The 25,609-nt window shown below is 43.6% G+C and overlaps 5 protein-coding genes across 5 annotated transcripts in view; 3 read left to right on the top strand and 2 right to left on the bottom strand.

Annotated features, from left to right (window-relative positions):
- LOC128711641 (homeobox protein 5-like) overlaps nt 1–8,446 on the bottom strand; it is a 39,437-nt gene extending 30,991 nt beyond the window's left edge. Inside the window, exon 1 of the mRNA XM_053806524.1 lies at nt 8,393–8,446. Coding sequence (XP_053662499.1) covers nt 8,393–8,446 — 54 coding nt within the window. The remainder of the gene's footprint in view (nt 1–8,392) is intronic.
- A 2,585-nt stretch (nt 8,447–11,031) lies between these two features.
- LOC128714240 (spermine oxidase-like) lies at nt 11,032–12,692 on the top strand. The gene is made up of 3 exons (XM_053809115.1): nt 11,032–11,730; nt 11,819–12,393; nt 12,458–12,692. Exons 1-3 carry the CDS (start codon nt 11,032–11,034, stop codon nt 12,690–12,692), a joined length of 1,509 nt encoding a protein of 502 aa, XP_053665090.1.
- A 772-nt stretch (nt 12,693–13,464) lies between these two features.
- On the top strand, nt 13,465–15,200 carry LOC128714145 (peroxisomal N(1)-acetyl-spermine/spermidine oxidase-like). Its single transcript, XM_053809019.1, has 3 exons — nt 13,465–14,163; nt 14,231–14,802; nt 14,966–15,200. Exons 1-3 carry the CDS (start codon nt 13,465–13,467, stop codon nt 15,198–15,200), a joined length of 1,506 nt encoding a protein of 501 aa, XP_053664994.1.
- Nucleotides 15,201–15,693: 493 nt separating this feature from the next.
- On the top strand, nt 15,694–17,477 carry LOC128713197 (spermine oxidase-like). Its single transcript, XM_053808057.1, has 4 exons — nt 15,694–15,875; nt 15,959–16,180; nt 16,315–16,534; nt 16,590–17,477. The coding sequence occupies exons 1-4, from the start codon at nt 15,694–15,696 to the stop codon at nt 17,475–17,477; spliced, it is 1,512 nt and encodes a 503-aa protein (XP_053664032.1).
- A 3,145-nt stretch (nt 17,478–20,622) lies between these two features.
- LOC128712139 (uncharacterized) lies at nt 20,623–24,383 on the bottom strand. Its single transcript, XM_053807035.1, has 8 exons — nt 24,165–24,383; nt 22,480–22,757; nt 22,068–22,399; nt 21,886–22,005; nt 21,699–21,814; nt 21,472–21,522; nt 20,918–21,223; nt 20,623–20,738 (listed from the first exon to the last, which is right to left on the bottom strand). Exons 1-8 carry the CDS (start codon nt 24,316–24,318, stop codon nt 20,623–20,625), a joined length of 1,473 nt encoding a protein of 490 aa, XP_053663010.1. The 5' UTR covers nt 24,319–24,383.
- Nucleotides 24,384–25,609: the final 1,226 nt, after the last annotated feature.

Here is a 25,609-nt window from a genome sequence, read left to right on the forward strand (position 1 = left end):
TATGTTACGCTAATACGTTGAAAATCTGAAGCGCTTTAAGAATTGGAACGCTTTGCCAGAACACAACCCAATCTGCCAACGTTAACGAGTAGCAGCAAAGAAATGAAAATTCATTAATTATTTCGAGCAAATCGGGCTTGATTGAGATCATACCCCTGCTGTTGGCGTATTCGCGAACCAAACTGTGTCCCGTCAAGCAGTCCCCCCCCCCCCCCCCCCCCCAAACTGTTATTGGAGCTTGCTGTAAAAGCGCCGCCATGCGCCAACCTCAAAACTCCACCAAGAACGATGTCTATCAAATGCACATCAAATGAAGCGCACGGAACCGCAAATGCGCCACCCCCAAATGGTGGGTGGATACGACGTAAGTCATTAAAAAAAAAAAAAAACATTGAGCGACCGAGCTCTCGAGCGCGTTTTCCGTTCCGGATCAGAATTGAAAACGGATCACATTCCATAGGTCGTTGTGCATGGGGTATGTACACGTGGTGCCGTATTGGAACGTATAACATTGCCTCCAGCGGTATTATGATGGCTGTCAAAGGTTCTCTCCATCCCCTGCTGGTGGGGAGGGCTCTGAACAATAGGGCCATCGTCCGTGGAGGCAATGCATTGGTAGTGAGCGTGTGGAAGAAAAAAAAACGCCCAACGACAAATCAAATATTGAAACGGAAAGCCCGAAAGCAGCTGTATCAGCACAGGGTGGTTAACGTCGGATAAAGTGGCATCGTCTGCGTGCTGGTTCAGCACATTTCGCCTAGCTTAATTCATTATCAGCGCAGAAACGGCACGGATAAGACCCAATAAGACAACCGACCGACGGTGCACACACGAATGGTGGAAAAGTTCTTCTATGACATTTTGGTGTTCGTTCTTCACACACAACAAATGGAATGAAATTTGAAACATTGTCAAATACGAAACCATTAAAGAAAACACAAAACAATACTAATACTTCATCGCCAAAAGGCTATTATCAACACACACAATACACGGCCCTACCGCCCAGTGTGATAATGAAAAAAAAAGCAGCAACAAATTCGCACATTGTTAACACACCATCAGGCAACGTTCTACAAATGAATCTAATCAGGCTCGGCAAAGGGAAAGCAAAAACATTTTAGCGACGCCTTCACTTTGCTTCGGTCGCCTATCGCAATTCGTACACATAAGGGCGAAACGTTGTAGAAAGAGCGGCAACAAAATTATAGATATGCCTCTGTCAGCAAAGATTAGTCGCTGTGACGAAGAAAAGCTTCCGAGAGCTCCAATGATACGGCGTGGAAACAAAACAAAAAATAAAAGAAACATCAGTGTATTACATCTTACGTGCACTGTCAAGCCGATTGTCAAGGTAATTTAGCAATGGAAGGTGGTGAGGGTCCAGTCATTGCCAGTTCTCGGTACATGATATCATCGGAAACTGTTTGCGTTTGGTCATACACACGGTTGAACTGAACTGCAACTGCCGGTTTGTTTATCTAAAGCTATAGGTAGGGAAGCAGTTCGAGTGATGCGTGGTACGTCACACATTTGTGGAAATGGTATATGACTGCTGAAGGTTATTTTCTGCACTACTAGCAAGTGTTACAAACAGTAGCTAATCCATCACATACACACTTAAATACTTCTTTACGGAAAATTAATCTTCCATCAATCAGGGCTGTTTATGGTCCAAGATCAATACTTTGAAACTTTTGAAACTTCCTCCATGCTATCAGTTAGCTGCCGACAGCTGTAACATGTCCCCAAATACCTACCGAACCGATCGAAAGACAATTTACACACTCGATTGCGTCCTGCAATGCACAGACGCAACAGGCGGTAACAATTTTTTGTGACACTTCGATTATCTCTCCCTGCGCTACCCGACGTAAACGCCCCTGTCCAGACATTTTTATTCATAAATGCACCAGTTAGAAAATAGAAGTCTCCATTCAATAGTCTTCGATAACAAACAAAAACCCTGCGTGTGGGTGACTTCATTTTTAACAACATCGCACAAACACGGGAACAAACAGGACAAACCAGCTTTAACGAATATATCGTCTTATCTTATCTTATCTCTGTTTCGGGTGAGGTTAGGCTACGGTTCCACCTATATATGCAGTCGATCGATATGGAGGAGTATCGATTTATTTTGAATGAATGAATTACACAAATGAATGATGAAATTGTCCATTTTATCGAACGAACAAGTAATACATGTGTTATTTTAATTTATAGTGTATGTATTGCAGGTAACATAACTAATGATACAACATAAATTAACCTCATCGATTTTCATTAAAAAAAAACTTTGTATCGTCTTTTCCAGCACTAATTTAACCCACAGCCAGAGAAGAAAAATGCGCCCAACCATGAAGTTCGGAAAAATAATTTCAAGGAATAGCTTCTCGCTCCAATAGCTTTTCACCAGTCGATGGGAACACGTCAATAAAATGCCATCCTTTTGCACCGGCCGGAAGTGCTACCAAAACAGGGGAACCTACTGTGCCCGATTATGTTGCCTCCCTTTAAAGGTTGTCCAAAAGTAGGCAAAATTTGTTTTACTTTATAGAAAAACACAGCATAAGCAGGTTTATTTTTACCGGCCTGTTTGAAAACATCTCATCGACGGATGAACAACTCGATGGAGCTTTATTCATCCAACATCAACCAAGATAAAAAAAAAACAAACCCCCATCAAACAGACTGCACGTAACAGGAGGGTTGTTAGTGATGATGGCTGTCGAAGACAGATGTCATTGAATTCGTCGCACTTTATGTCCCGATCGAGCATCAGAAATTGTCAAGTGAAAGCAATTCCGGCTCGGTAGCCTATTGTTTCTTCCTGGGCCCGATCCAGGTTGAGCCACCCCCACGAGCGGTTGAACAACAACTCGTTAACGACATCAACGTCAGACGAGCGGATAGACGAGAGAGCTTCACATCATGCTTTTTGGGCAGGTGGTGCTTATAAACCACCGTGCCACCTTTGAACGAGGATTCGATTTTGTATTTTGCTCCCTTCGGTCACGGTGTTTGCGTACGGCAGACAGGCACAAGTGGTGTTGTCGTTGTTGGGAAGGAATCGCTGACATAATTTTACCTACGATTGGTCGCAAAAATTCTTACTTTAAATTTATCAATGCGGCATCCAATCAATAACTTTGTGAAAAGTGCTTTAAAGCGTTACCGGCCGGAAAATCCGATTGCCGATAATATATTGCGCTATGAAGCTTATTGATTTGCTTGCTCCATATGTTTGGCAAAGAATGCTTTTGAAAATGTATATAAAAGTAATAATTTTAAAATGAAAAACATTACAAAATAAATGAATAAATAAATTAATACAAAAAAAGAGGAAATAAGCCATTGTAAGTGAATAAAAACGTAATAAGATAAATGAACGAATAAACTGAACAACAAATAAAATCAGAAAAAGAGTAGAGAAATAAAAAAATAACAAATGCATTAAGAAGAAATCAAAGAAGCATTAAATACCTAATGGCATTATTAGATAAGGTAAGATGTTAAACGAATGATTCCAAAAATAAACAGGTGAACACTCCATAAAAGATCAATAATAAAGATAACACGATTTCATTTTCTCACTACAGAGCATAGGCTTATTTTGAATGGAAATGTTACAAAACTAAAAACCTACCCAACTTCTCTGGCCCAGGGTTGGCACAATATGGTGTTACATGTTTGTGCCCATCGTTTGTCTAGTGCCACCAATTAAGACACACACGACGCCATGGCCCGGGCGTGGGATGAACGATCCCGCCCGTTTCCCGGTTGATTTACATTTACATATCGACCGAATGCACACTCGGGGCTCGGATGCACGCCTACACGCGCCCGATCGTAAGCACACACCGAACAATGCTTTGATTTATGCTGGACGACAACCGTGAACGGGTGCGCAACCTTGAGCAAGCGAACGATTAGTGAGCTGTACCACCATCCATCCAACATCGCCATCCGCCGATCATCGATCGACAACACACTTCACTGTACACGGCAGTTGAATAACACCCTTCGAGGGGCTAATAGAAAAGAACGCGAAACTGTGTAGCGTTGGCTCTTTGAAGTACAACGACACACCTATTCGCAACATCCGTATCGTATAGAATCTATCGGCAATGGCCTCGTGTGGCTGAGTGCGGAAGAAAACGCGAGGTTAAAATCAGCTCGCACCACTGCAACAAACACCCCATTCCTTACGATCAAAGCGATCGTCTGTTTTGATGAGCCGCGTGTTCCATGTAGACAACGAAAAGAAAAAGCGAAAAACAAATCACCCTAAAAAACGGAACCAGGTCAGTCAGATAACATTCCGAAAGTATTGCCCAGGAATGGCCAACTTTGCCAACGCTGGGTGCTTGTTGAGAGAGGTGGTGCTTCAGCAAATTGCTAAGATGATTAAGGGTGATTTCGGTGTGTTGTAGCGTGCTATTGATGGCGCTAGATTGCTTATCGGAATCGAACCAGATGTGGTTCGTAGGGGTAGTAACTGTAACTATGCTAACGGAACAACACAGTCCCGGGTTCGTAGTTGTTTGGATAATTTTCCCACCCCGAAAGCTTTTCCCTAATTCGATGCGTTTGCGAACCCACGGCAAGGTTGTTTTCCTGTGCAGAGAATTCAATTTGTGAGGCAGTGAGTTGGAAAATGTGAATGAAAGAAAGTAAAAAAACGTACACAACCTCAACGTCAACATTACTTGTGTCTAACTTTCCCATCAAAACTTTGGAACGTTACTATACGCACAGGAAGCTCGTCTAATATCATTTCGATACCTTCACAACATCATCCAATCCTTTGAGTGCATCCGGAAATACTCCGAGATGCAACGACATCACACAACAACCCAGCCCAGTACTGAACCAATTTCGCTTATCTCGGCGAATCGCTGAAAAGTTGGTCGTATTGCGTCAGTAGACAACCGGCGCCTTTTGACTACCGGACCTGACGGCGTTCGCGCCCGACGGAAGCGGAAACGCGACTCTAACCGCACCACGCCGTACAATAAATGGACGGTGCATGTTCACTGTGCATCCTCAAAGCTCCAGACAACGTGCAGACATAACATCCCGGTGCAACAACCGAGAATTAGACGCTTTTGGCCGATGTTGTACGACAAAAAAGGAGAATGGAACAGGCATGGGGGAAACGTTAAGCCGAGAGAGATATTGTCCGTTTAGGGACAGTTTCGACATGCTCTTTACTAGGGGAGATGTTGGTTTGGATTTGGAGACTCGCCTTTATTACGTTGATATATGATGCTACAGATATTGCAGTTTGAGCAATGAGGTTGGCAAGGTTTCAGAATTTCATTGTGCATTGTAGTATTGATATTATGAGTGACGCTGACTTGAGTAACTCACAATACCGAACCGAAATCCTTGATATAGAGTACCGGGCCAGATGAGATTCGATCCACAAACGTCAGTGTACTCGGCCAAAAGCCCACTCACACGACCATTGAATTACCTGATCATCTCGAAAGTCTAAACTTGACAAGATTCGTCAGATGCCGTAAGGACTCACAATTGAGACTCACAACTCGCTTGAACATAAATGAGATTTCTTGGTAGAAACGTCATTAAAAGCTGAAATCTAGAACATTGACAAAAAAACATCAATAGATTTGAAAGAAAACCAAATTGTTATTTATGGAATCAACTAAATAAATTGATTTGATAATACGTAATAGGATAAGATCAGTAAATAAAAATAGCCTAATTTATATTAAAAATTGTTCTAAAAATTTATTAAAATGCAAAGATTAACCTTTCTTTTACCCATTTTGTACAGTCCATCAAAAATATCTTTATTTTATTTCTTAAGTATTCCATGTATTCCACCTGCAACAGAATACTCCTCTTACAGGAGAAAAAAAAACTCCTCTTTAGTTCTATGTTTATGGTGGGAAAAACTAATCAGACCAAGAACAACAACAAAATAAACAATCGCTTACATTTCACGGTTAAACGATGCTCCGATGCTTCGGTTTATTTATTTCATTTCTGCGTCCAAACAAACGTGACGTCGAATGCAATTCTTTTCTGCTTTCCCATATCCCTTGCGGGCACCAACCACCGTCGAAAAGCCCATGTTACCGCCGCGAACAAATGGGCTGTAGTTTAAAACAAAGTAAAGCAGCAACTTTAAGCTAACACATGCTGCTACAACCATGTTACGCTTGCTTGCGCCTTCCTTTTCCCATTATAAGCGGCCCAATAGGAAGGCAGCATAAACACAACATCGTCGTAGTATGTTCGGTCGCGGGAGGACGCAAACAAACGCCGGTGCTACCGAGCCTTTCTACGGATCGGGCACCAAACGGGGAGAAGCATAACGAAGCGTCAAAGCGTCCGAGCCGACTCGATCAAGACACAAGAACGGCAAGCGAATCGCGAACCGAATGGGTTTCAAAAACAAGAGATAAAATGGAAAGCCAAACATAAATAGAGTCCCGCGAGAGAAGAACGAGCACAAACTGTAAACCAGGGAAGGAGCTACCATCCCGATCGTCACAGCCGCAGACACGGGCCGCGCACGCTAAAAGGCAAATGAATGAATTTTAATGAAACGACCATAAAGCATAAGGAGTACTAAACGGCGGAAAGAAAGACGCGCCAAGACGTGAAGCGTTTTTGGCGAAGCGCAAAGGAGCGGGAAAGGAAGAATTACCACAGGGTAGGCCACGAAAACCGTCCGCGTCGAGGTCAAAGAAATCGTTGCTGCTTCTTCGCACAAGCTAAAGCGTTATTGGATATATTGAAATCGAGGTTCGTGCGCGTTGTCGGCCACCGACAGGATGTAAATAAATATCTGTTTTCTTCGCCTCTTCATCTTCCATTCGTGCCGGGAGCGGGAAACCTCTCAAGCGAAGACGGTTCCACAAATCCTTCGAACCGGCTGGAATTTGCTGTCCGCTTCTCCATCATCTCTTTGTTCCGGCTTAAGCTTGGTTGCATTCCCTTCCCTGCCAGAATGCCGACCCGTCATTTCGGTAGCTCCATCATAGTTTTTTTTTTGTACGGTCTCTCCTCCCGGATGTCCCCATTCCTTGGCTGGAACGCGACAGGGTTCGAAAAACTCAATGCAGTTCAAAAATTTCCGCCTATTAGTGCCGCCAGTAACGGTCGGAAGGTCGTCTGCCTATCGCGTTTGCAAAAAGCGGCGAAGTGAGCGCTAGGTGAAGTATCGCGAAATACATTCTTCTCCACGTCCCCAAACAGGGCTAAATCGCCAAGGAAATGGGGAAAAACTACGCCAAGGAAAGGAATTTTCCCACCGGTCTCGAGGAGCAGTGTCTTCACATTGGCGGTTGGTTGGGGGGCGGAAGCGTGGCGAAAGGACGCCAGGAAGAAGATCGAGAACCGCGACAGGAAATGAGTGTTTTAACCTCGTCAAGTGTCGCAACCACATCGAATGGTGTGAGATTTTGCAGACGAACCCCACCGGATGGCTTCCGGTCTTGGAATGGTGCACAGAGGCGTAAAAATATCGTTCCAACGATAAAATTGGATTACGTTCGAAAGGCACTAACTGTCGGCCGAGGCGTGCGAAAAAGATACGTCTTTACGCTAACGGTATGGCAAAAGTTGACATATTTCCGTGTAGTTTTTTTTTTTACATGACGCTCGGTGTTATAAATTATTTGCCTCATAGCACAATAAAAAAGCGAAAATGTTTATTTAACTTGAAGATTTCAGTTCAATGTGCGTTGTATAAAAAAACGAAAACCATTCACTAATAGCAAAAAACGGTTCTTAAACGAAAACGATTAAAAACTCATCTAGATCAAAGATGATCGTGCAGCTTGACGCGACGTAATGCGATTCACCGACACAGATTACATTTAATGGTGTACGGGAGCGTGTAGATAAAAAAAACAGCATAAAAAATCAGATTGGATCAATGCAATCTCGAGTAGATGAATTGCGATATAAACATTGTACTTAGACTATGCAAAACAAAACAAAACTTTGTTTAACAGTAACTTCAACATCAACTGATGTATGCTTCTTCCGTAACGCTCAAGTAGCGCCCTCAAGTAGTCTGCCCAACTTATACAACAATTAACAAAATAATTATCACTGTGGAATCAATGCCTTTCAATAGAACTTTTAATGGAAAAAGTGTGATTGATCATATTGTCATTATAACATAAAATTAGTGTTTAAAGAATATAAGTTTACTTATAAAGCACAATGTCAAGAGGTGTAGGCTTGCCATTTGCTGGCTTTCTTTGACTTTCTTTACCGGTAGCCGGATAGTCAGTCCTGCATTGGTCTGGATAGGATTTTGGACCGGTCCTGTCGTGTGAAGACCGGCGCCGTTAAGAAAATTGATTCTGAAATCGTTTAAAATATTCTTTTAAAATAAACTTACCAATTGCAGGATGCATATTGACAACAGGAAGTGTCGTCTCGTGCACGATCCCATGTCATAGTATTTGTTCCACACTAATCCTATTCAAGAAAACACTGCCCGGCCACACCGCAAGCCGTATAGTGATGAATTAGTGATTGTTTCACCAAGAAGATGATGACTGAAAGCGGCAGCCACGAGATCTACTGTGGAATGAATCACCGGTTCGGATCGGGACGGTACGATCTTCGCTGGTGTGAAGGCTATGGCGCGGTGGTGGACGACTAAACGCATGAATCACAACCCAGCTTCATCGGCTTCGCCCCTTTTCGGTGCTACTCCGTGTTGCCGGTACCGTTTTGCACCAAGCAGACGATCATTCACTGCAGCCGCCGTAAAGGCCAAATCAACACGCGGATGGCGCCAACCGTGCCAACTTTCCGCCAGGAATCGATCGGGCTGTTTAGATTTGGTGCATTCGTTGCTAAAATTACCATCACTTTTTACTTCAGTGGCACACTGCACCGACCGAGTGCGACGCAAACACACACAAACACACACGTGCTCATTCAATAACGCGACCACACTTTTTTAACGCAACACACCACGGTGCATTCTGCGGTAAAAGGTTGCATTGCAAAAAAAAGAGAAAAAGATAAAACGAACGAAAAGAAATGGTAGAGAAAAGGAGACAGAAAATAAATTTGCTCCCGCACGCACTTTACACACGCACACACACTTTGCAATGGAACCTTTCTTTCTTCTGAGAATCACCTGCCGCATCACACTACATCATTGATGTGCACACACACACATGAAGAAACGCTAAGATTGCTTCGTTCAATTTAAAGAAAAGGATCCTTTTTCCCTTTGCGCGAAGCTACGAAACAAAGCCCGAAACACACTCGACAAAAAATAAACCAAAATTACACCCACACAACTACACGAGGGCGACAGACACACACTACACGATCGCGGTTTAAAGAGATCGAATAAAAAAAACACGCGCACACAACGAGAAAGAGCGAGTGGGAAATGGAAGAGTGACACGTTTTACCACAGGGGGGAAAGGTAAAACCGAAAGGCTTTTGCCTAGCGTTGCGGAAACGAGACAAAGCACACGCTCAGAGGCCCGCAGGTTTGGAGCCTCGAGGCGTCCGGCTTAAGCTTCAGGTGTGTGTAAGTACGTGCTGTGTCGCATGAGCTGTTTTGTAAATGTCCATTAAACGCACACCGTCGCCTGGTGTACGAGAATACAGGAAACAAAAAAAACCACTTGCAACTCACAGCAGCAAACAACTGGCACGTTTACTAATTTTCAAACTATCGATCTCTTCTCATTCCTTCTCGCTTATGCACGATCTCTGATCGATCTCATCTCAAATGTGATCGTGTTTTTTGCGCACTTTATGATCAATTACACATGTGTATTAAATCCATTTTACATGTTTAACCACTGCTTAATATACACACCAACGATTCGGCACCCAACCGGATTGGAAAATGCGTCAAAACTACCGTCGTTCGTACCGGGTCGTAGTAGGCACGCACACGCCGCACGTCCGTTCGCGTTGACTGTTGGAGATGGACTTCCTTTTCTTTTCAACATGCGTTCCCCATCGAAGCAGGCGAAGAGCACAACATCGTTTTGGGAGATGAAAATCGTCAACAATCGCTCTCACGCCGCGTACCGTTTGCTCCCGTTGTTTCTTTGTGTGCGTGCCGTTATGTTCGGCATTTGAAAAATAGCTCAATTCTCTTGTTTTCTCTTTCACGCACACTCTGGAAGGCGAATGGCCTCTCAACCACTTGTTGATGCAAAAACGGTATTTGTAAAACGATTTAACTACTTTTTTTGTATTATTTAAAATTAATCTTAAGCCAATTCGTAGTCTAGGTATGAATTAAGATGAAAATTAAATTTAACGGATATAAATTCATACCATAATACATAAATTCATGTTTTTTTATGTATTTATTAATATTAGTTGTTTTTAGCTCATACATTCAAATTCTTCATTCGAAGTTCCCATGTTTAACGTAAAAACAAGCGAGAAAACTAATAGGCTGTTAAAAACCCGAAAAGAAAATCTTTGCACGTGCGTCGTTATGATGAAATTCAAATTTCAAACTGCTCCTCGAGTGTAGCTCAGTTCGTGACTTGAGCAACTAATTTGCAGGGTTCACGGTGCGATGACAAATTCTATACTAAATCTTGGAACAAATGACGAACTTCATATCGTTTTATCATTATGAAAGAAAACGCAATATGATTTAATTACTCGTACTTCCTACGATGGAACATATTTTTCAACTGGATCAATTTTGTCAAGAAACCCCATTCCAAGTTTTACAAACAACCCTGTAAATGACTGATTATTCTAGTTTGATTGGCAAATTCTAGCAGCAGGGCATCAGTTTATCAGCACAATCGCCGGAGCGCAGAAGTCTAATCCGTAGCACCATACGGTTCGTGTACTTTTAATTCGTTCCAGTAAGCAAAGGCTTTTAATAAAGCTGTGCAATACAGATACAATTGAAGTATACATATTCCATTCCATTTATCTTGTTGTTAACCCAATCTAAGCAAATGCCTTTTGAATGTCTAATTCCAGCACTAAATCGCTTATCAGATCTGCTAACAAAAAACGACCTCCATCATGAAATTCCACACTGCTGTCGGTGGTATGATCGTTTATTTGCTAGCGATCATCACTGTTAGCACGGTAAATAGTGCGGAGAACCCACGAATAATCGTAATCGGTGCCGGCGCTGCCGGTATAGCGGCGGCGAGTCGTCTCTATCAGCGAGGCCTGAAAAACATCACCATACTGGAGGCATCGCACCGCATCGGTGGACGTGTCGCTACAACTCCCTTCGCCGGTGGAGTTGTAGAACTTGGCGCACAGTGGTGCCATGGTGAGAAAGGCAACGTGGTGTACGAGTTGGCCTCAGCGTATCCCGGTTTACTCGAACCATCCATCGTTACCGACGGTGCTACCTTGGTACGTTCCAATGGTGTACGTATCGATGAAAGCACTGTTTTAAAGGTCTCAACTATGGCTAATGAGATCATTACGTCGGTCGAACGGGAGGATTTCGCGGGCAGTTTGGGTGACTTCTTTACGGAAAGGTACTGGCAAACTTTGCAATCAGATAACGAATTTAGTGACATAGATCGAGAGCTAGCCGAACAGTTTCTGGTGTTCTATCACAACTACGAGCGCGGATATGCGGCCTACGATACGTGGTTCGAGGTTGCTGCCAACGAAACTGACAAATACCAAGAAGCGGAAGGAAATCCGACGATCGCTTGGAACAGCGAGAAAGGGTATTCTATCATCCTCGATATTGTGTCAGTAAGTGTGTTGATCCGGGACAGATTTAGATTTCAGGGGTTTTTTTTATTACAAAACTCATGAAAACCACTTCACCCATCACAAACAGGGCAATTATCTGGCAGCAATGAATACAACCCCGACGACACCGGTGCCCTTGAACCAGCTCGTTACGTTCGACAAATTTGTGTCTAACATTCAGTGGGATGGAACATCGAATCAGCAAGTTCGCGTTACCACCGATGACGGTTCCCAATACGAAGCTGAGCATGTGGTTGTAACTGTTCCACTAGGTGTACTCAAAGAGAACCATCAGGCAATGTTCACACCAGCGCTACCCGTCATCAACCAACAGGCCATCACCGGAATTTACTTCGGAACGGTCAACAAAATATATCTTCTGTTCGACAAGCCCATTCCGGAAGAACTTTCCACCTCGCTGTCCCTGCTTTGGTACAAGTCCGACCTGGAAGCCTTAAGGCGTTCCAAACACGCATGGACAGAGGCAGTGTCCACCTTATTTCGCGTCGATCATCAACCAAACGTGCTAGCCGCTTGGTTGAATGGGATCGAAGGTCGTGAGGCAGAACTACTACCGGATGATGTCATCCAGGCAGGTTTAGTGCATCTGTTGAGTATTTTTGTCGGGAATCTTAATTTCGGTAACGTGCAAGGTGTACTAAGGTATGTAACGAAGGAAAAGTGGAATCGATACGCATTTAATACACTTATCCCATCCTCTTCTTAGGTCCAAATGGTCATCGAATCGTCTGTTCCGGGGATCTTACTCTAGTCGATCGATGACGACGGAAAAGTTGGGCACTGGAGCGAAATATCTTTCCACGCCTTTGACAGATGCCACTAACAAACCTGTGGTATTGTTTGCCGGAGAAGCTACCAGCCGCTTCCAATACTCCACGGTTCATGGCGCCATCGAGAGCGGATTTCGTGAAGCTGACCGTTTGCTCAAGCTGTATCAGTGAGCTGTAATAATTATTTTTACGAGATTTTTTGATGACATCAATCAATGGTCGCCGCGTCCAAATTCTCAACTACTTGAATACTCTGTAAAATACCTCTATAGGTCCTCACATAGTCAGTCAAAAAGTAATGGCACACCTTTACAAAAGGCTCTCATATGAACTCGGTAGCTATGGTTTATGTGTTCTGAAAGTAAATAAGTATCTAGCTCAACAATTTGAATTTACACTTGTAAAATACTATGACTCACACAGTGTTTACTTCTTGGATAGTCGATTGTGCTAACGCATTATAAATTGCTTGAAAATTATTCTACAAAAAAACTGAATAAACAGCCAGATTAGAGAACTCTTGCAGTGTTAATCAAGGTCCCTGTGATCAGTTACTCATCAAAGGTACGATAAAGCACCACAAAACGGAGCAAGAACTGAATCATTTGTACAGTGTTGACGTAATAAACGCTGCAACAGTATAGGATTAAACATTGATCTAAGCCAAATGTACCGGATCTGTTGTATAGCACTTATCAAGTGATAAGAAGTGGGTGTGTTGCTGCTAACAGGCACGTGGATTCTTCAGAAAACATACCGTATTCTTCACAGAGCAAACTAATTTTTAATACAACAAACAGCTCATTGTGTCTCCAAGTTCGTCCGAAATCGTTTAAATATGGCCCACCAACCGCAATAGAGCACCATTCGCGTGTTGGCTAGAACACACAACGCGTCACGAACAGTGTGTGTCCGGATTCTGTACGATCGGAACTCCATCAATATGAAGTGGTCTACATCGCTGATAGGATTATTCGTCTATCTTGCCGTCCTGGCCGACGTCGTCACGGTGAATGGAGCGGAGAATCCTCGTATAGTTATTGTTGGTGCGGGTGCTGCCGGTATTGCCGCCGCTAGTCGTCTATACCAAAAGGGCTTCAAGAACATCACTATTCTGGAAGCGTCACATCGATTCGGTGGCCGTATCCGTACGACTCCGTTCGGTGGTGGTATTGTAGAGTTGGGTGCCCAATGGTGCCACGGGGAACAGGGCAACGTAGTGTACCAGCTGGCATCGGTCTATCCCGGGCTGCTGAAGTCCTCCATCATTGCGGATGAGGATGCCGCACTGATCCGTTCGAGTGGGGTACAGGTACCGGCAGCAGTGGCGGACCGATTGCAAACCATGGCGGAAGGAATTATTGAGTCACCAGGCAGGGACACGTTCGACGGAAGTTTGGGTGAATACTTTACGCAAGAATATTGGAAAAAGTTGGCCACACCAGCGTTTAAGGACATCAGCCGTGAATTGGCGGAACAGTTCTTAGTGTACTATCACAACTACGAGCGTGGCTATACCGCTTACGATTCCTGGTACGAGGTGGCAGCTAGCGAAACCGATAGCTACGTAGAACCGGCCGGCAACCAGGACATTGCATGGAATGGAAAGAAAGGATTCTCCACCATTCTGGACATTGTTTCGGTAAGGTTTTGTTTCCCCTCAATGCTCGACACACAATCAAAGCAAATTGTCCAACGCCTCTCTACAGGGTAATTATCCAGGAACAACCAACAAAACGCTTACACCGGTTCCGATCACTAATCTCATCGCCTATAACAAATTCGTGTCCAACATCCAATGGAAAGGATCGGCAGATGGTGATGTGATTGTTAAGGCACAAGATGGTACCACCTACGAGGCCGACAATGTCATCGTGACGGTGTCGTTGGGCGTGCTGAAAGAGAACTTCCGTACAATGTTTACGCCTGCACTGCCAACCGTGAACCAGCAGGCCATCACAGGGCTGTACTTTGGCACGGTTAACAAAATATTCGTTCTGTTCGATGCGCCCATACCGGATGATTTCCCCAACACCGTCCATCTGCTCTGGTACAAATCGGATCTGAACGCGCTGCGTCAGTCACCGAACGCCTGGGCCGAAGCTGTTTCCACCTTCTTCCGCATCGACAACCAACCGAATGTGCTGATGGCCTGGATGAATGGGGCCGAAGGACGTCGGGCCGAGTATCTGCGGGATGCGCCGATCAAGGATGGCATTCTGCATTTGCTTAAAATATTTGGCAAAAATTTGAAATTTGGCAACATTTTGGGACTTTTAAGGTAGGTACAAACAAACCATGGTTCGGTATCGCGGAGTTTTGAACGTTTTCTGTTTGGAATTCAACTGCATCATGCATACATTTAGGCGCGAGTCGTCAATCTGCGACCCAACGAAATCCACACTTACCAGTGCTAATTGCGTTCCTTCTCGTTTATCTTGCAGATCCAAATGGTCATCGGATCGTCTGTACCGCGGTTCCTATTCGAGCCGTTCAATAACAACCGAGAACTTGAATACGGGGGCGCGATCTCTTGGAAAACCGGTTAAAAATGCAGCCAATGAGCCCGTTCTGCTGTTTGCCGGCGAAGCTACCAATCCGATACACTACTCCACCGTCCATGGTGCCATCGATAGTGGGTTCCGTGAGGCAAATCGATTGATCAACTACTACAGCTGAGAAGGAGTACCGAATTCATCCGATTTAATGCAACGTGGAATGTAAACGCTAGCACACAAAACAATAAAAAAAACACTGAATTAAGCAAACAACTTTTCTAGTTATTCGTATTTTCGATTCTCTTGCCGAACGATGCACCAACTTTCAATTTCATTTGAATTTCGCCGGAAGCTGTTTGACACTAGCCGAAACCTTCAACAGGTGTTTCTTGACAGCCGGCGACAAAACAAACGTGCCGTGTTCACTCAACTCTGTTTGTTGCCAAGGTAACCATCATTTCGATCGGAAAATAGCTCCGATTTGTGCTGTGAGGAGAACCATTATCACATCCACCTCTGGTTTGATACATTTATCAATCCCTATTTCAGTGTGCCAATCTTATCGTAGGCATGATACGCTCATATCTATCACGCTTCATAATCGTGCCTGAAACACATCTTATTCACTTGTTCGCGGCACAATAGTGTTACCAGGTGTCTAAGCGGTCGTTGTGATGAGTAAATTTGAAGCAAGCGTGCTTATTGTGGGTGCCGGTGGAGCTGGAATAGCGGCTGCAACTCGGCTGCTTGAGCGAGGATTCCGGAATCTAACAATCCTGGAAGCAGAAAACCGTATCGGAGGACGCATTCATTCCATGCGGCGAGGCACAAACGTGCTGGACTATGGCGCTCAATGGTAACGGTGAAGTTGTGTGCATGGAAAGAAACAATCTTGATGCACTTAAATTGCCCGTTTCCTTCCATTCCTTCTCGTCCAAGGGTGCACGGAAAGGAAAACAATTTCATCTACGATATGGCTTCGCAGTATGGGCTGATCGAGATAGAGCAACATAAGGAGAATGATTTGTATTACAAATCTAATGGCGAACCGGTTCCAAAGGAAGCATCCGATCTGGTGATCGACACCTTGTACACTTTACTGGAGGATGTAAACTCTTTGCAAACATTCTCTGGATCGCTTGGAGCATACTACGATAAAGTGTAAGACCTATTTCTTCATCTTAACTTTCTAAAGCTTTCAACGAATCAGTTCTTCAGTATCTTCAGTTCTTAAAGAACCATTAGAGTTAACAGCGAATCTTGAGATTGTAGACATCACATCTTCCTTGTGGCAGGTTCTATGATGCTGTACGCGCTGAAAAGTTTGTCGGGATCGATCAGCACACTTGTTACCAGTTGTATCAGTTCTTTATCAAGTATCACAACACGTACAATGCCACCGATACGCTGCACGAGGTGTCCGGAGCTGGTTTGCTGGAGTTCGAAGACAACCAGGATGAGTTTCTGATTAATTGGAAAAATCGAGGCTTTCATACACTGCTTGATTTGCTCATGGTAAGGTGATTCGTGTTCCTCCAAGATAAGTCTAATATCCAATTCTCCTTCACAGCGAAAACTTCCTGAACAGAACGGCGCACCTATAATGGTAGAAGAGTACACAAAGTTCAATCATGTCGTTAAGTCGATTCAATGGAATGCACGGTCAAGAAGTCGTCCAGAAAATCCGGACCATCGGGTTTCTGTAACGTGTACCAACGGTGCCACATTTAGAGCCAACCACCTCATACTGACCGTATCACTCGGGGTACTGCAGGACATGCACACGCTCTGGTTCGACCCACCGCTGCCCGATCCGAAGCGTAACGCGATCGAAGGCCTCTACATCGGTACGATCGACAAGATGTTTCTGGAGTTTGAAGAACCGTTCTGGCCACAGGATAGCAGCTGGCATGGGTTCGGTTTGCTGTGGGAAGCAAACGATCTCGAACAGCTACGACTCGACGATCGCCAATGGTTGGAGAGTGTGTGCGCCTTCTTCGTGCCGGATCGCACCGAACGGTTGCTGGTTGCGTGGATCTACGGCCAGGATGCGCGTGTAATGGAAGCACTACCCGAACCGGCCGTAATCGATGGGTTGATGTACTTGTTGCGTAAATTTCTGCCACATTTTTCGGTGCCGAATACTCCACGCTGGTTTTCGCGTAGTCGCTGGTATAGTAATCCACACTTCCGGGGTTCGTACAGCAGTCGTTCAATGAAATCGGATGCAATGCGAGCAACTGCAGCAAAGTTGGCAGAACCACTGTTAGATGCATGGGACCACGTACCGACCGTACAATTCGCCGGAGAAGCATCCCATCCACAGTTCTACTCAACCGTGCAGGGTGCGGTTGCTAGTGGTTGGCGTGAAGCGGACCGTTTAATCGATCTCTACCGTACGCAAGTGTCACACGGCACTTCGAACAGTAAAGTGTCACCTTTATTGGGGAAGCTGTAACCCCCGCAGCCATGTACGCTTCTCAGTGGTGTAGGACGCACTCTGTCTATAAGAGTTGTTTTTATGTTTAAAGTTTTATTGAAGACATTTTTTATTCAAGTGATCGATTCTGTTGGCGATTTCCACAATTACACCCTACGATACAACCATCGTAGAGACATGTGCGGCTAATGGTTGTCCCTTGATGTACATTTCCCCCTCTGAGTGGGTTGTTCCGGTGTGTCCCTTAGGATGCTATTGATTCTCCGTTCGAACAAAGACAAAAAAGATGATTCTATGCATTTCTGTACGGTTGATAGAGGGCGGAAAGAAAAGATGTGTTTTTCATGTTTTGCTTCTCATCGAACGGTCACTACATAGAACATTATCTATAACAATGTACGGGGAACAATTGCGAGCGGGGGGACTTCGTATAGGACAATCCTTTACGCAGGAGGTTGCTGTTTTTTACATAGTTGTTTATAAAACGTGTCTGCTTAGTACGTACTGAGAGTCTATCTGTTCTCTTACTTAATTCGGGTCAAAATTGCATGAGTGACAACACACACAGGTGATATACCGCTTAACAATCACACGCACGTGCGCGGGACCAGATTCGTATCTTTTACGGTATGCGCTATTTCTAACCACCCTCTTAAAGCCTAATTGTTTTTACCAAATTGTACCATGTTTCGTTCTACGTCGTTCTGTTCTTGTTTTGCATTTTTTGGTTGCTACCGTTCCTAACCCTTGGCGAGATCGCACCTGTCTTAATCATCGTACAGCAGACATCTTGCCTTTCAACAAGGCGCAACTTTTTGGCCATTCATTCGCTGCTACTTCTCCCTCTCTCTCTCCCCCCTTCTCGGTGTGAGTAATGCTATCGACAAACTAACGCTTTTAAGGAGATGTTTTATTTTGTCAAAAACACATGAGGAACGAACGCAGAAAAATTAATTTAATAAAAAAGGATTTTATTTTTTTAAAAATCTATTACACCAATCACTAAAGGAAGTATGAATAAAGACCGATTTTTAGGAAGAAAATCGTATACAGCAGAACAGGTATGTTTCATTTAGGCAAAAGTCCAACATAAGGGTAGGATGATAAATAAAACAATAACCTTACCTAACTTAAGCAAGGAAGTCTATAGAAATTGCCTTGCGTGATTTTAACATGGCGTTGAATGTGTTAAGACCTAACCAATCAGTGGTGGGCAAATAAATTTTAAACTCAAGTTCTTTTTTGCCTGCCAGACGTGGGGCATCCAACTGTATTACAAAAAATGAATTTGTATCATTTAAACATATAGCTGAGAAGTAAAAGCTACGAAGAAATGAAAATGTACTTCAAATACCGTTCACTATGTTCAAAGAGCCAAAGCGATGGTTCCACATCATACCGTCGTAAACACGGCTTTTTTGTGTTTTGGCAACAACCCATAACAATGACTTTTCTTTGTCTATGCTCATGTTAAGAGCCGAATAAAAGACATTCGTATGACCATCGTGTGCACGGTATTTGAGCGACGCATTTTTTTTTTCTTGAAAAAGGTTGGACTCGAGCATAAATGAAACATAAATATTGCGACGTCTATGGACGCTTGTGTATTGGACACCTCCCTAATATAAGCAATAGAATAAGAAAAAGGAAAAATCCGTACAACGCATTTTCATACTATGTTTCCTTTTTGTACGTACTATTGCCTCAACATTGCGTTGTCAAATTAGTTTGACCAATGCCAATAACACATATTGCGACGCACTTGTATCGTTTTCCTAGATAGATACAATCTTCTTCCGAATCGAGAAGAAAGTCAAAATTAAACTGCATACAAAATGTCCCTACATTTAATCTTTGTACAAAGCTAAACCTTCATGTCGTGTGTTCTCTCTTTCTCTCTCTCTCTCTCTCTCTCTCTCTACAATACGGCACACAAGAACACGGAAAATTAAAAAGAGGGGGAAAAAGGATCGAGAAAAGCATAACAAGGCCAATTTAATTTAAAAAAAATATCCTACTATTAAATTGCCTGGTTTGTCTACATAAAAAATAATCGACCCTGCTTACACTAAAGTGAGCAGATTTAGTTTTTTTTCTCGTATCTTTCTGCGTTAGTGTCAATTTAAATCGAGCAAAAGACGTTTGTACACATAGCGACCATGGGATATGTGGCATTAACCGTTGTATTACCGTCCATTGTAACTGAACCTGAGTAAAATATAAAATTATATATCAAATACAATATTATATCAATGAGGCCTCCTGTTCACCGCAAATTTGGGAACACGGGTTAAGCTATACGCGATAGTTCACAAGCCCATCATCCGCTATCGTCATGTGTGCGAACGTCTTTCCGAACGCAAGTCTTCTAGCGTGCATTTCCAGCGTATGTGTGTATGACGGCCAAACATAATCCACTTCTTTTAGTCTGCCTCTTCCTTTTGCCACGGCAGATAAATTCTATTTCCTTATGTTAAATGTAATATATGTGCAACGTGTGTGTTGTTGGGTGTTTTTTTGAAGCTTTCTTTCACCGAGCGCCGTTTTTGTTCGCGATCTTTTACATTTCTGGGATCAAACATCTAACCTCCCTTTATAGATCCGTCTCTATTGAATAGATTGTTTACATCAATTATCTTTTCCCCGATACAATTTGCAACTGAACGTATCGGCTATCAATAAAAAAAGTGTCTTAACATAATATGAACGGTCGCTTAGTATTGAATTTACCTACGTTCACAAGTTACGTCCTCTTTTGCTCTAAAAACTAAACAATGCTCCTCGTGTTCATGTCCATCTTTCTAGTGTATGTGTACACAAACACAAACGGTGATACGTACTAAAATGAATGCTTGTATCCCTACGCCGGGGGAGCACACAGAGATATCCATATATACAATCCTCTCCGTTCCAATCATATCAAGCAAAACTCTTCCACACCGACGATCACCTACTAGCCATCACCTGCCGTTGTAAAGCCACACATTCTTACAATGCATACACATTGGTGGCGGGTATACATTTGTTACCCAACGCAACAACTATTTCTTCATGACTTGGTAAAACCACAGAATGCTGCGTCGTGTGCTTCTTGTTTCGACTGGTTTCACCTTTTCTCTCACCATTGTTCACATGCAGCAACGGGATCCAGGCACATACCATTCTAGTTGCCCAGAACGTGCACATCATCCTGCTCCTTTTCTCGCTGGCGCACGGCCACGGCAGTTTCCACCAGCAAGTATAAACACTTGAACTGATCCTTATCATCGCGTATTACACCTACAAATAGCGAATGAAAAAAGAAGAGATGAAATTAATTCCAAACAGATTTGACCGACAAACGTACAAATGATAGTTGTTTAATTACTAACAGGATATATTCTGCTTCTTCTTCGCATTTGTCTATTTTGGCTGCTTCATTTGGTTTCATTCTCCCTATATTCCCCACACCAACTTACCTTTTACCTTCACTGCCGTTGTCGTATGTGGATTAGTGTTCTGCGAGTTGTTGTTATTGTTGTTGGTATTATTACCGCTCGGTAACAGTGTGGCCGTTATCGTCTTGGCGTTCGATTCACTCAGCGGCGTTGCGGTCACGGTCGTCGTTTTGCCGGAACTCGTCACGACAGTTAGTTTCTTGGGGCCCGCCTTAAGCGCCGCTTGTAACGGGACGGCTGTCAAGTTGCCGCCAAGTTTCAGCGTACCGCCCTGTGTTGTGATAACGTTCGATTGGCCGATGATCACTCGCTGCATGCCCGATGGTACTGTAAAATTTCAGAAGACATACATTTTAATGGAAAATCATTAACAGAAAAGAATTTTATGATATATACATAATATTATAAATCCATCGAACTCAAGCATTAACAGAGCATTATGGACTTTAAAATATAAAACTTGAAAGTAGGAATATGTTAGTACAAAAAAGTCCATGCTAAAAAGGGTTCACTTTCTTTTCACAATTGCATACATTCAGGCATTTAGTTGTTTAATAAGCTTGCAGTGATAGTACCTGGTGTAGATGTAATTATTTTAGCAGCAGTCGTCGTCACAGTTGGGCGAACTGCACCTTTTAGGCAACCATCATCATCATTCGATGTCAATAAACGGAAATCAATAAGCGGGAACATGGGAAAGTAAATCCAATTAATGTTGATGTCTTTCACACATTTTCCCTATTTTCTTCGACACCGTATTTGGATCTTTAAGCAATATATCGGACATAAGTTCTCTGCTTACCTGTAACATGGGTCGTAGTTTGCTGAAGGGGTATATTAGCGAGATTAGTGTGTGACGTCGTGGTAAAAAAATCATTTTCACCCCCATCCGATGCAATGACTTCCTCTTCCGTGATTCTGTAACAGCAAAAGGCGTTTAAGAAATGAGTGACTACTATTGCAAATTATAACGCATAAGCAACACTTACTCTTCCGGAATTTCTTCATCCTTCTCATAGCGGATTATGCCGTCCCAGTCGCCCTGTTCCGTGACTGGCATCTCTTCTTCGCTTTGCGCGTACTCATACTCGATGTTACTGTCGTCCGAACTGTCATTAATAAAAACCGGCATTACTTTCAGTTGTTTAAAAACCAACCTTAATATGCTTACCGATAGATGATGTGATCTTCAAAGTCTACATCTTCCTCTACTTTCACCAAACCGGATGGTGTTTGCACAAACTGCTGGCCGTGGCTGGTGATGATATGCGGTACGCCATCCTCGATCACCTCCTCCTCCTCGATGATCTCCTCCGTCGCACCGACAATCACTTCAGACGCTGGGCTCATCGTAAGTGGATTCTGCCCATCGTGCCCCACTACTAACTGACCGCTTAACTTCTTGCCCCGCCGAGATATGGTGTAGTGCATTGGATCATGCCCATCACGACGAATCATTTCCGGCAATATACGCCGCCGCGCGTTAATAAACCAATTGCACACCTGCAGAACGTGTGTTGAAGGTTTAATTATTGCTAAAACATTGGTTTATTGTTCACAAAAAAGACTCTACGACACATTACCTGTAACACCGTCAAATTGGCTTCCTGTGACAGCGTAAGCTTCTCGGCATCGGTCGGGTACGCGTTGAAGCGATGTTCGTACAACCATCGTTTTAAAATTTTTACCGACTGCTTCGGAAGATTCCCGCGCCTTTTTCGGCTTGAGCTTTGGTTGCTGGAGTTCATTGTATCGTTTCCATCCGGATCGCTCTTGAACGTCATGTCGCCCAGCGTGTGCTCCTGGTCCGATCCCTCCGTATCATCGGCGCTCGATGCATGCTGGAAATGATAGTCTTGGGCTGCATATGCGGGAGTGTGTCCGAAGAAAGCGAGGAAAAATATGATAAGATAATGCGAATGAATCGACTTAACGACATAAAAAGAGAGATACAGTGAAAAAACAAGACAAAAACTAAAACTGATAATTGTTTAACCGTTAAACCAAAACAAATCGTTTGCGATTGAAAATACGCGCGCATATAACGTAACCACCAAAACATAAACATAAAATCGAAAGCCTCAATAAAACTTTCAATTCCAGCTGATAAAATATGTCAAAATGACAAACAGGCCAAGAACCATTGAAACACCAACACAATCACGCACACGGCTGCAAAACCAACGCCAGGCGTACGCTTCGCGATACGGGCTTATGTCAATCAAGGAAATCCCCACTTCAGCACTTTTGCTCGAACACAGTTTGTTGTTGGCTACACACACGGGGAAAGCATAGTAATGCGCTGGTGCAATCATCCGCGTGACAGCCTCGGATTAAACTGCTTAATCGAACAAACGAAGTAGACCTTTCTTTGATTCGCATTTTATTTTGTTGATTTGCCGTTTATTCAAGGGAAAAACTATCGCTTTTATGTATTTAAGGCATTTCATGTATTTCTATATGTGCCACTGTCTAAAATTTATGCTCTCACCAACACACACACAGACAGTACGCGCTTCACAGCATTTTTCGTGTACAGTTGCGTGGTATAAATAAACAACACATAGCTACGGCGCGTACTATATCTAACCCCATCTTTAAACTCATTGGATTAGCCAATTTAGCCATGGCTTTTTTAACCGCAACTAATTACTTGCAAACAAAACATGACAAAGAATCATTTTTTCTACATGGCACGCTCACGGAAACATGCATTCCCGCCTTAAATTTGGTTTTACTCAAGCATTCTTCCCTGTTTGTCGATGGCATTATTTCGCCGCTGTCGCCGGGCGCCATGTTGGATTTCTTCAGAAATGTCACCCTGACACAAGAGAAGCACCGCATCGGTGCTTAGTTTTATCCCGTATTTTCAAGTGTTTTGCTCTCGGTTTTTCATAAACAGCGAGCTTTTACATTAATTTACAATAAAACGCCATCGAAGGAAAGCTAGATAGCCCATTCGGGGCTAGTCTGAGGTATAAAAACATGCTTGACATTAGTCTTGCCTCCCGCAACGCATAAAGACACTCCCCCTTCTCCTCGTTCATTCCTACATATAGGACAGACATCTTTTGACGTTGAAAATTATGCAATACATATTTTGATAGTTCTCTTGTTTACGAATCGAACGGAGGGTAAATCAAAGCAATTCACTACTGAAAGACTGTCACTGTTTATCTTTTAACGGTCAGCGAAAAAACTTTGCTTCGCCAGAGATAACGCGCGCACAATTCGACCCATCGTATTCTACTGCCAACAGTGTACGTACCTTCGTTTTCCTGCATTAGCAGCTTGGTCTGGAAGGTGGCCTCTCGCACCATGTCCCGCACATCACGCTTCATCGTGCCCGTACCACCGGAGGGCGTCAGCACGGTTGTCGATTCCATGGGTACCATCGTTATTTCGAATTCCTCATGGTGCATCTCATCGGGAGAGAGGATAACCTCGGTCTCCACGATTTCCTCGATTTCCTCAATTTTGAGGCTGTTTTTGGTACGGAGGTGTCAACGGAAAAGTTGGGCACAGGGGGTGGTATCAGCCGACTGCGTTGCTGCTACTCGTTTCCTGATGGTTTTCCGTCCTTTTGCCTCTAGAATTGCCGCTTCGTTGCTGTGTCACGTACTGGGGGACACCGTCTGTCGATACTTGCGCCAGCAGTGACGCTCTGTTCCTTGTTGTAGCTGTTGGAGTCCTGTTTTATCCGACCAGAAAAAGTGTTTGAAAATCGAAGCTATTAGTCACTCCTAGATACGATATATAGCCCGCACCAGCACTTCGTTCATAGCTCGTTTGCTGCGTACGTGCACAGTAGATAGCTGTGTGTGGGGTGAAAAAAGAAACTAACCACTGTTTCGTTTCACAACCACCACTCTGTGCTACGGGAAACACCACTTCTTTGTAGCCACACCGTTTCCTGACACAATTTCTCACTGACCACCGGCTGCTGCTGCCACATAAACCACCGACAGCGTAAACATTTTCAGCGTATCGAAACCATAGCAAATGTTTCACACAAAAACCACAATTCTGAATGCTCGTGAATGTTGTTCTGCTGTCAAAAATCCTCTGGCTGGTGTGTGTTGAAGAGAAGCGGAGAATGCAGGTTGTTGGGAGACGACGCACGTACGAGAAACAACAAAGCCAACCGATGGCTACTTGAGAACTGTCAGCGCTGACAACGAGTTGTCTATTTCGAACGCGGCAAAATGCTGCATCCACACTGCCTACCCCTGTCGATGTACAATGATGCTAGGTCGATTCACGCTGTACGAAAAAACAAAATGGCGCCCCTCTGCAAGGCAACTCGCAATGCAAGCTGAAGTGTGCGTGCGTACGCTGGTGTGCGTGCAATATGTCAGCTGTCTGTCAACGGCGCATTGCGTGCTTTTTCGCCTTTTTTCACTTCGCGTTATGTCAAATTAATCAATAAGATTTGGTACGTTCGATCTACTCAGTACAGCAATAGAGCATTAAATTATCAATGAAACCCATTTTTCATATTTACAAGTCTGTACCATTGTAAATTGTACAAAGAGATGAGACATTTTACTCCGCATTTTTTCCGCTCGACTCCTGCGGATACATTATTCACTCACACACGCGCGCAACGGCACACAACGCACACCGATGCGTCTTGATGAATGTGCTATGCTGCAGCATGACAGCCACTGTCAGAAAGATACATTTTCACCAATGCTCCGTTATCCTAATTGT

This window comes from Anopheles marshallii, chromosome 3 (assembly GCF_943734725.1).
Source record: "Anopheles marshallii chromosome 3, idAnoMarsDA_429_01, whole genome shotgun sequence".
In the NCBI taxonomy this organism is placed as follows: domain Eukaryota; kingdom Metazoa; phylum Arthropoda; class Insecta; order Diptera; family Culicidae; genus Anopheles; species Anopheles marshallii.

Excerpts from the sequence above, each read along its gene's own strand:
- LOC128714240 (XM_053809115.1), top strand. The coding sequence starts at position 11,032 with ATGAAATTCCACACTGCTGTCGGTGGTATGATCGTTTATTTGCTAGCG. Across the intron at positions 11,731-11,818 it reads TCATCCTCGATATTGTGTCA|GGCAATTATCTGGCAGCAAT; the intron begins GTAAGTGTGTTG and ends CATCACAAACAG. Across the intron at positions 12,394-12,457 it reads AACGTGCAAGGTGTACTAAG|GTCCAAATGGTCATCGAATC; the intron begins GTATGTAACGAA and ends TCCTCTTCTTAG.
- LOC128714145 (XM_053809019.1), top strand. The coding sequence starts at position 13,465 with ATGAAGTGGTCTACATCGCTGATAGGATTATTCGTCTATCTTGCCGTC. Across the intron at positions 14,164-14,230 it reads CCATTCTGGACATTGTTTCG|GGTAATTATCCAGGAACAAC; the intron begins GTAAGGTTTTGT and ends GCCTCTCTACAG. Across the intron at positions 14,803-14,965 it reads AACATTTTGGGACTTTTAAG|ATCCAAATGGTCATCGGATC; the intron begins GTAGGTACAAAC and ends TTTATCTTGCAG.
- LOC128713197 (XM_053808057.1), top strand. The coding sequence starts at position 15,694 with ATGAGTAAATTTGAAGCAAGCGTGCTTATTGTGGGTGCCGGTGGAGCT. Across the intron at positions 16,181-16,314 it reads GGAGCATACTACGATAAAGT|GTTCTATGATGCTGTACGCG; the intron begins GTAAGACCTATT and ends TCCTTGTGGCAG. Across the intron at positions 16,535-16,589 it reads CACTGCTTGATTTGCTCATG|CGAAAACTTCCTGAACAGAA; the intron begins GTAAGGTGATTC and ends TCTCCTTCACAG.
- LOC128712139 (XM_053807035.1), bottom strand. The coding sequence starts at position 24,318 with ATGCACCATGAGGAATTCGAAATAACGATGGTACCCATGGAATCGACA. Across the intron at positions 21,523-21,698 it reads AACTACGACCCATGTTACAG|TTCGCCCAACTGTGACGACG; the intron begins GTAAGCAGAGAA and ends TAAAAGGTGCAG. Across the intron at positions 21,224-21,471 it reads AATAATTACATCTACACCAG|TACCATCGGGCATGCAGCGA; the intron begins GTACTATCACTG and ends GAAATTTTACAG.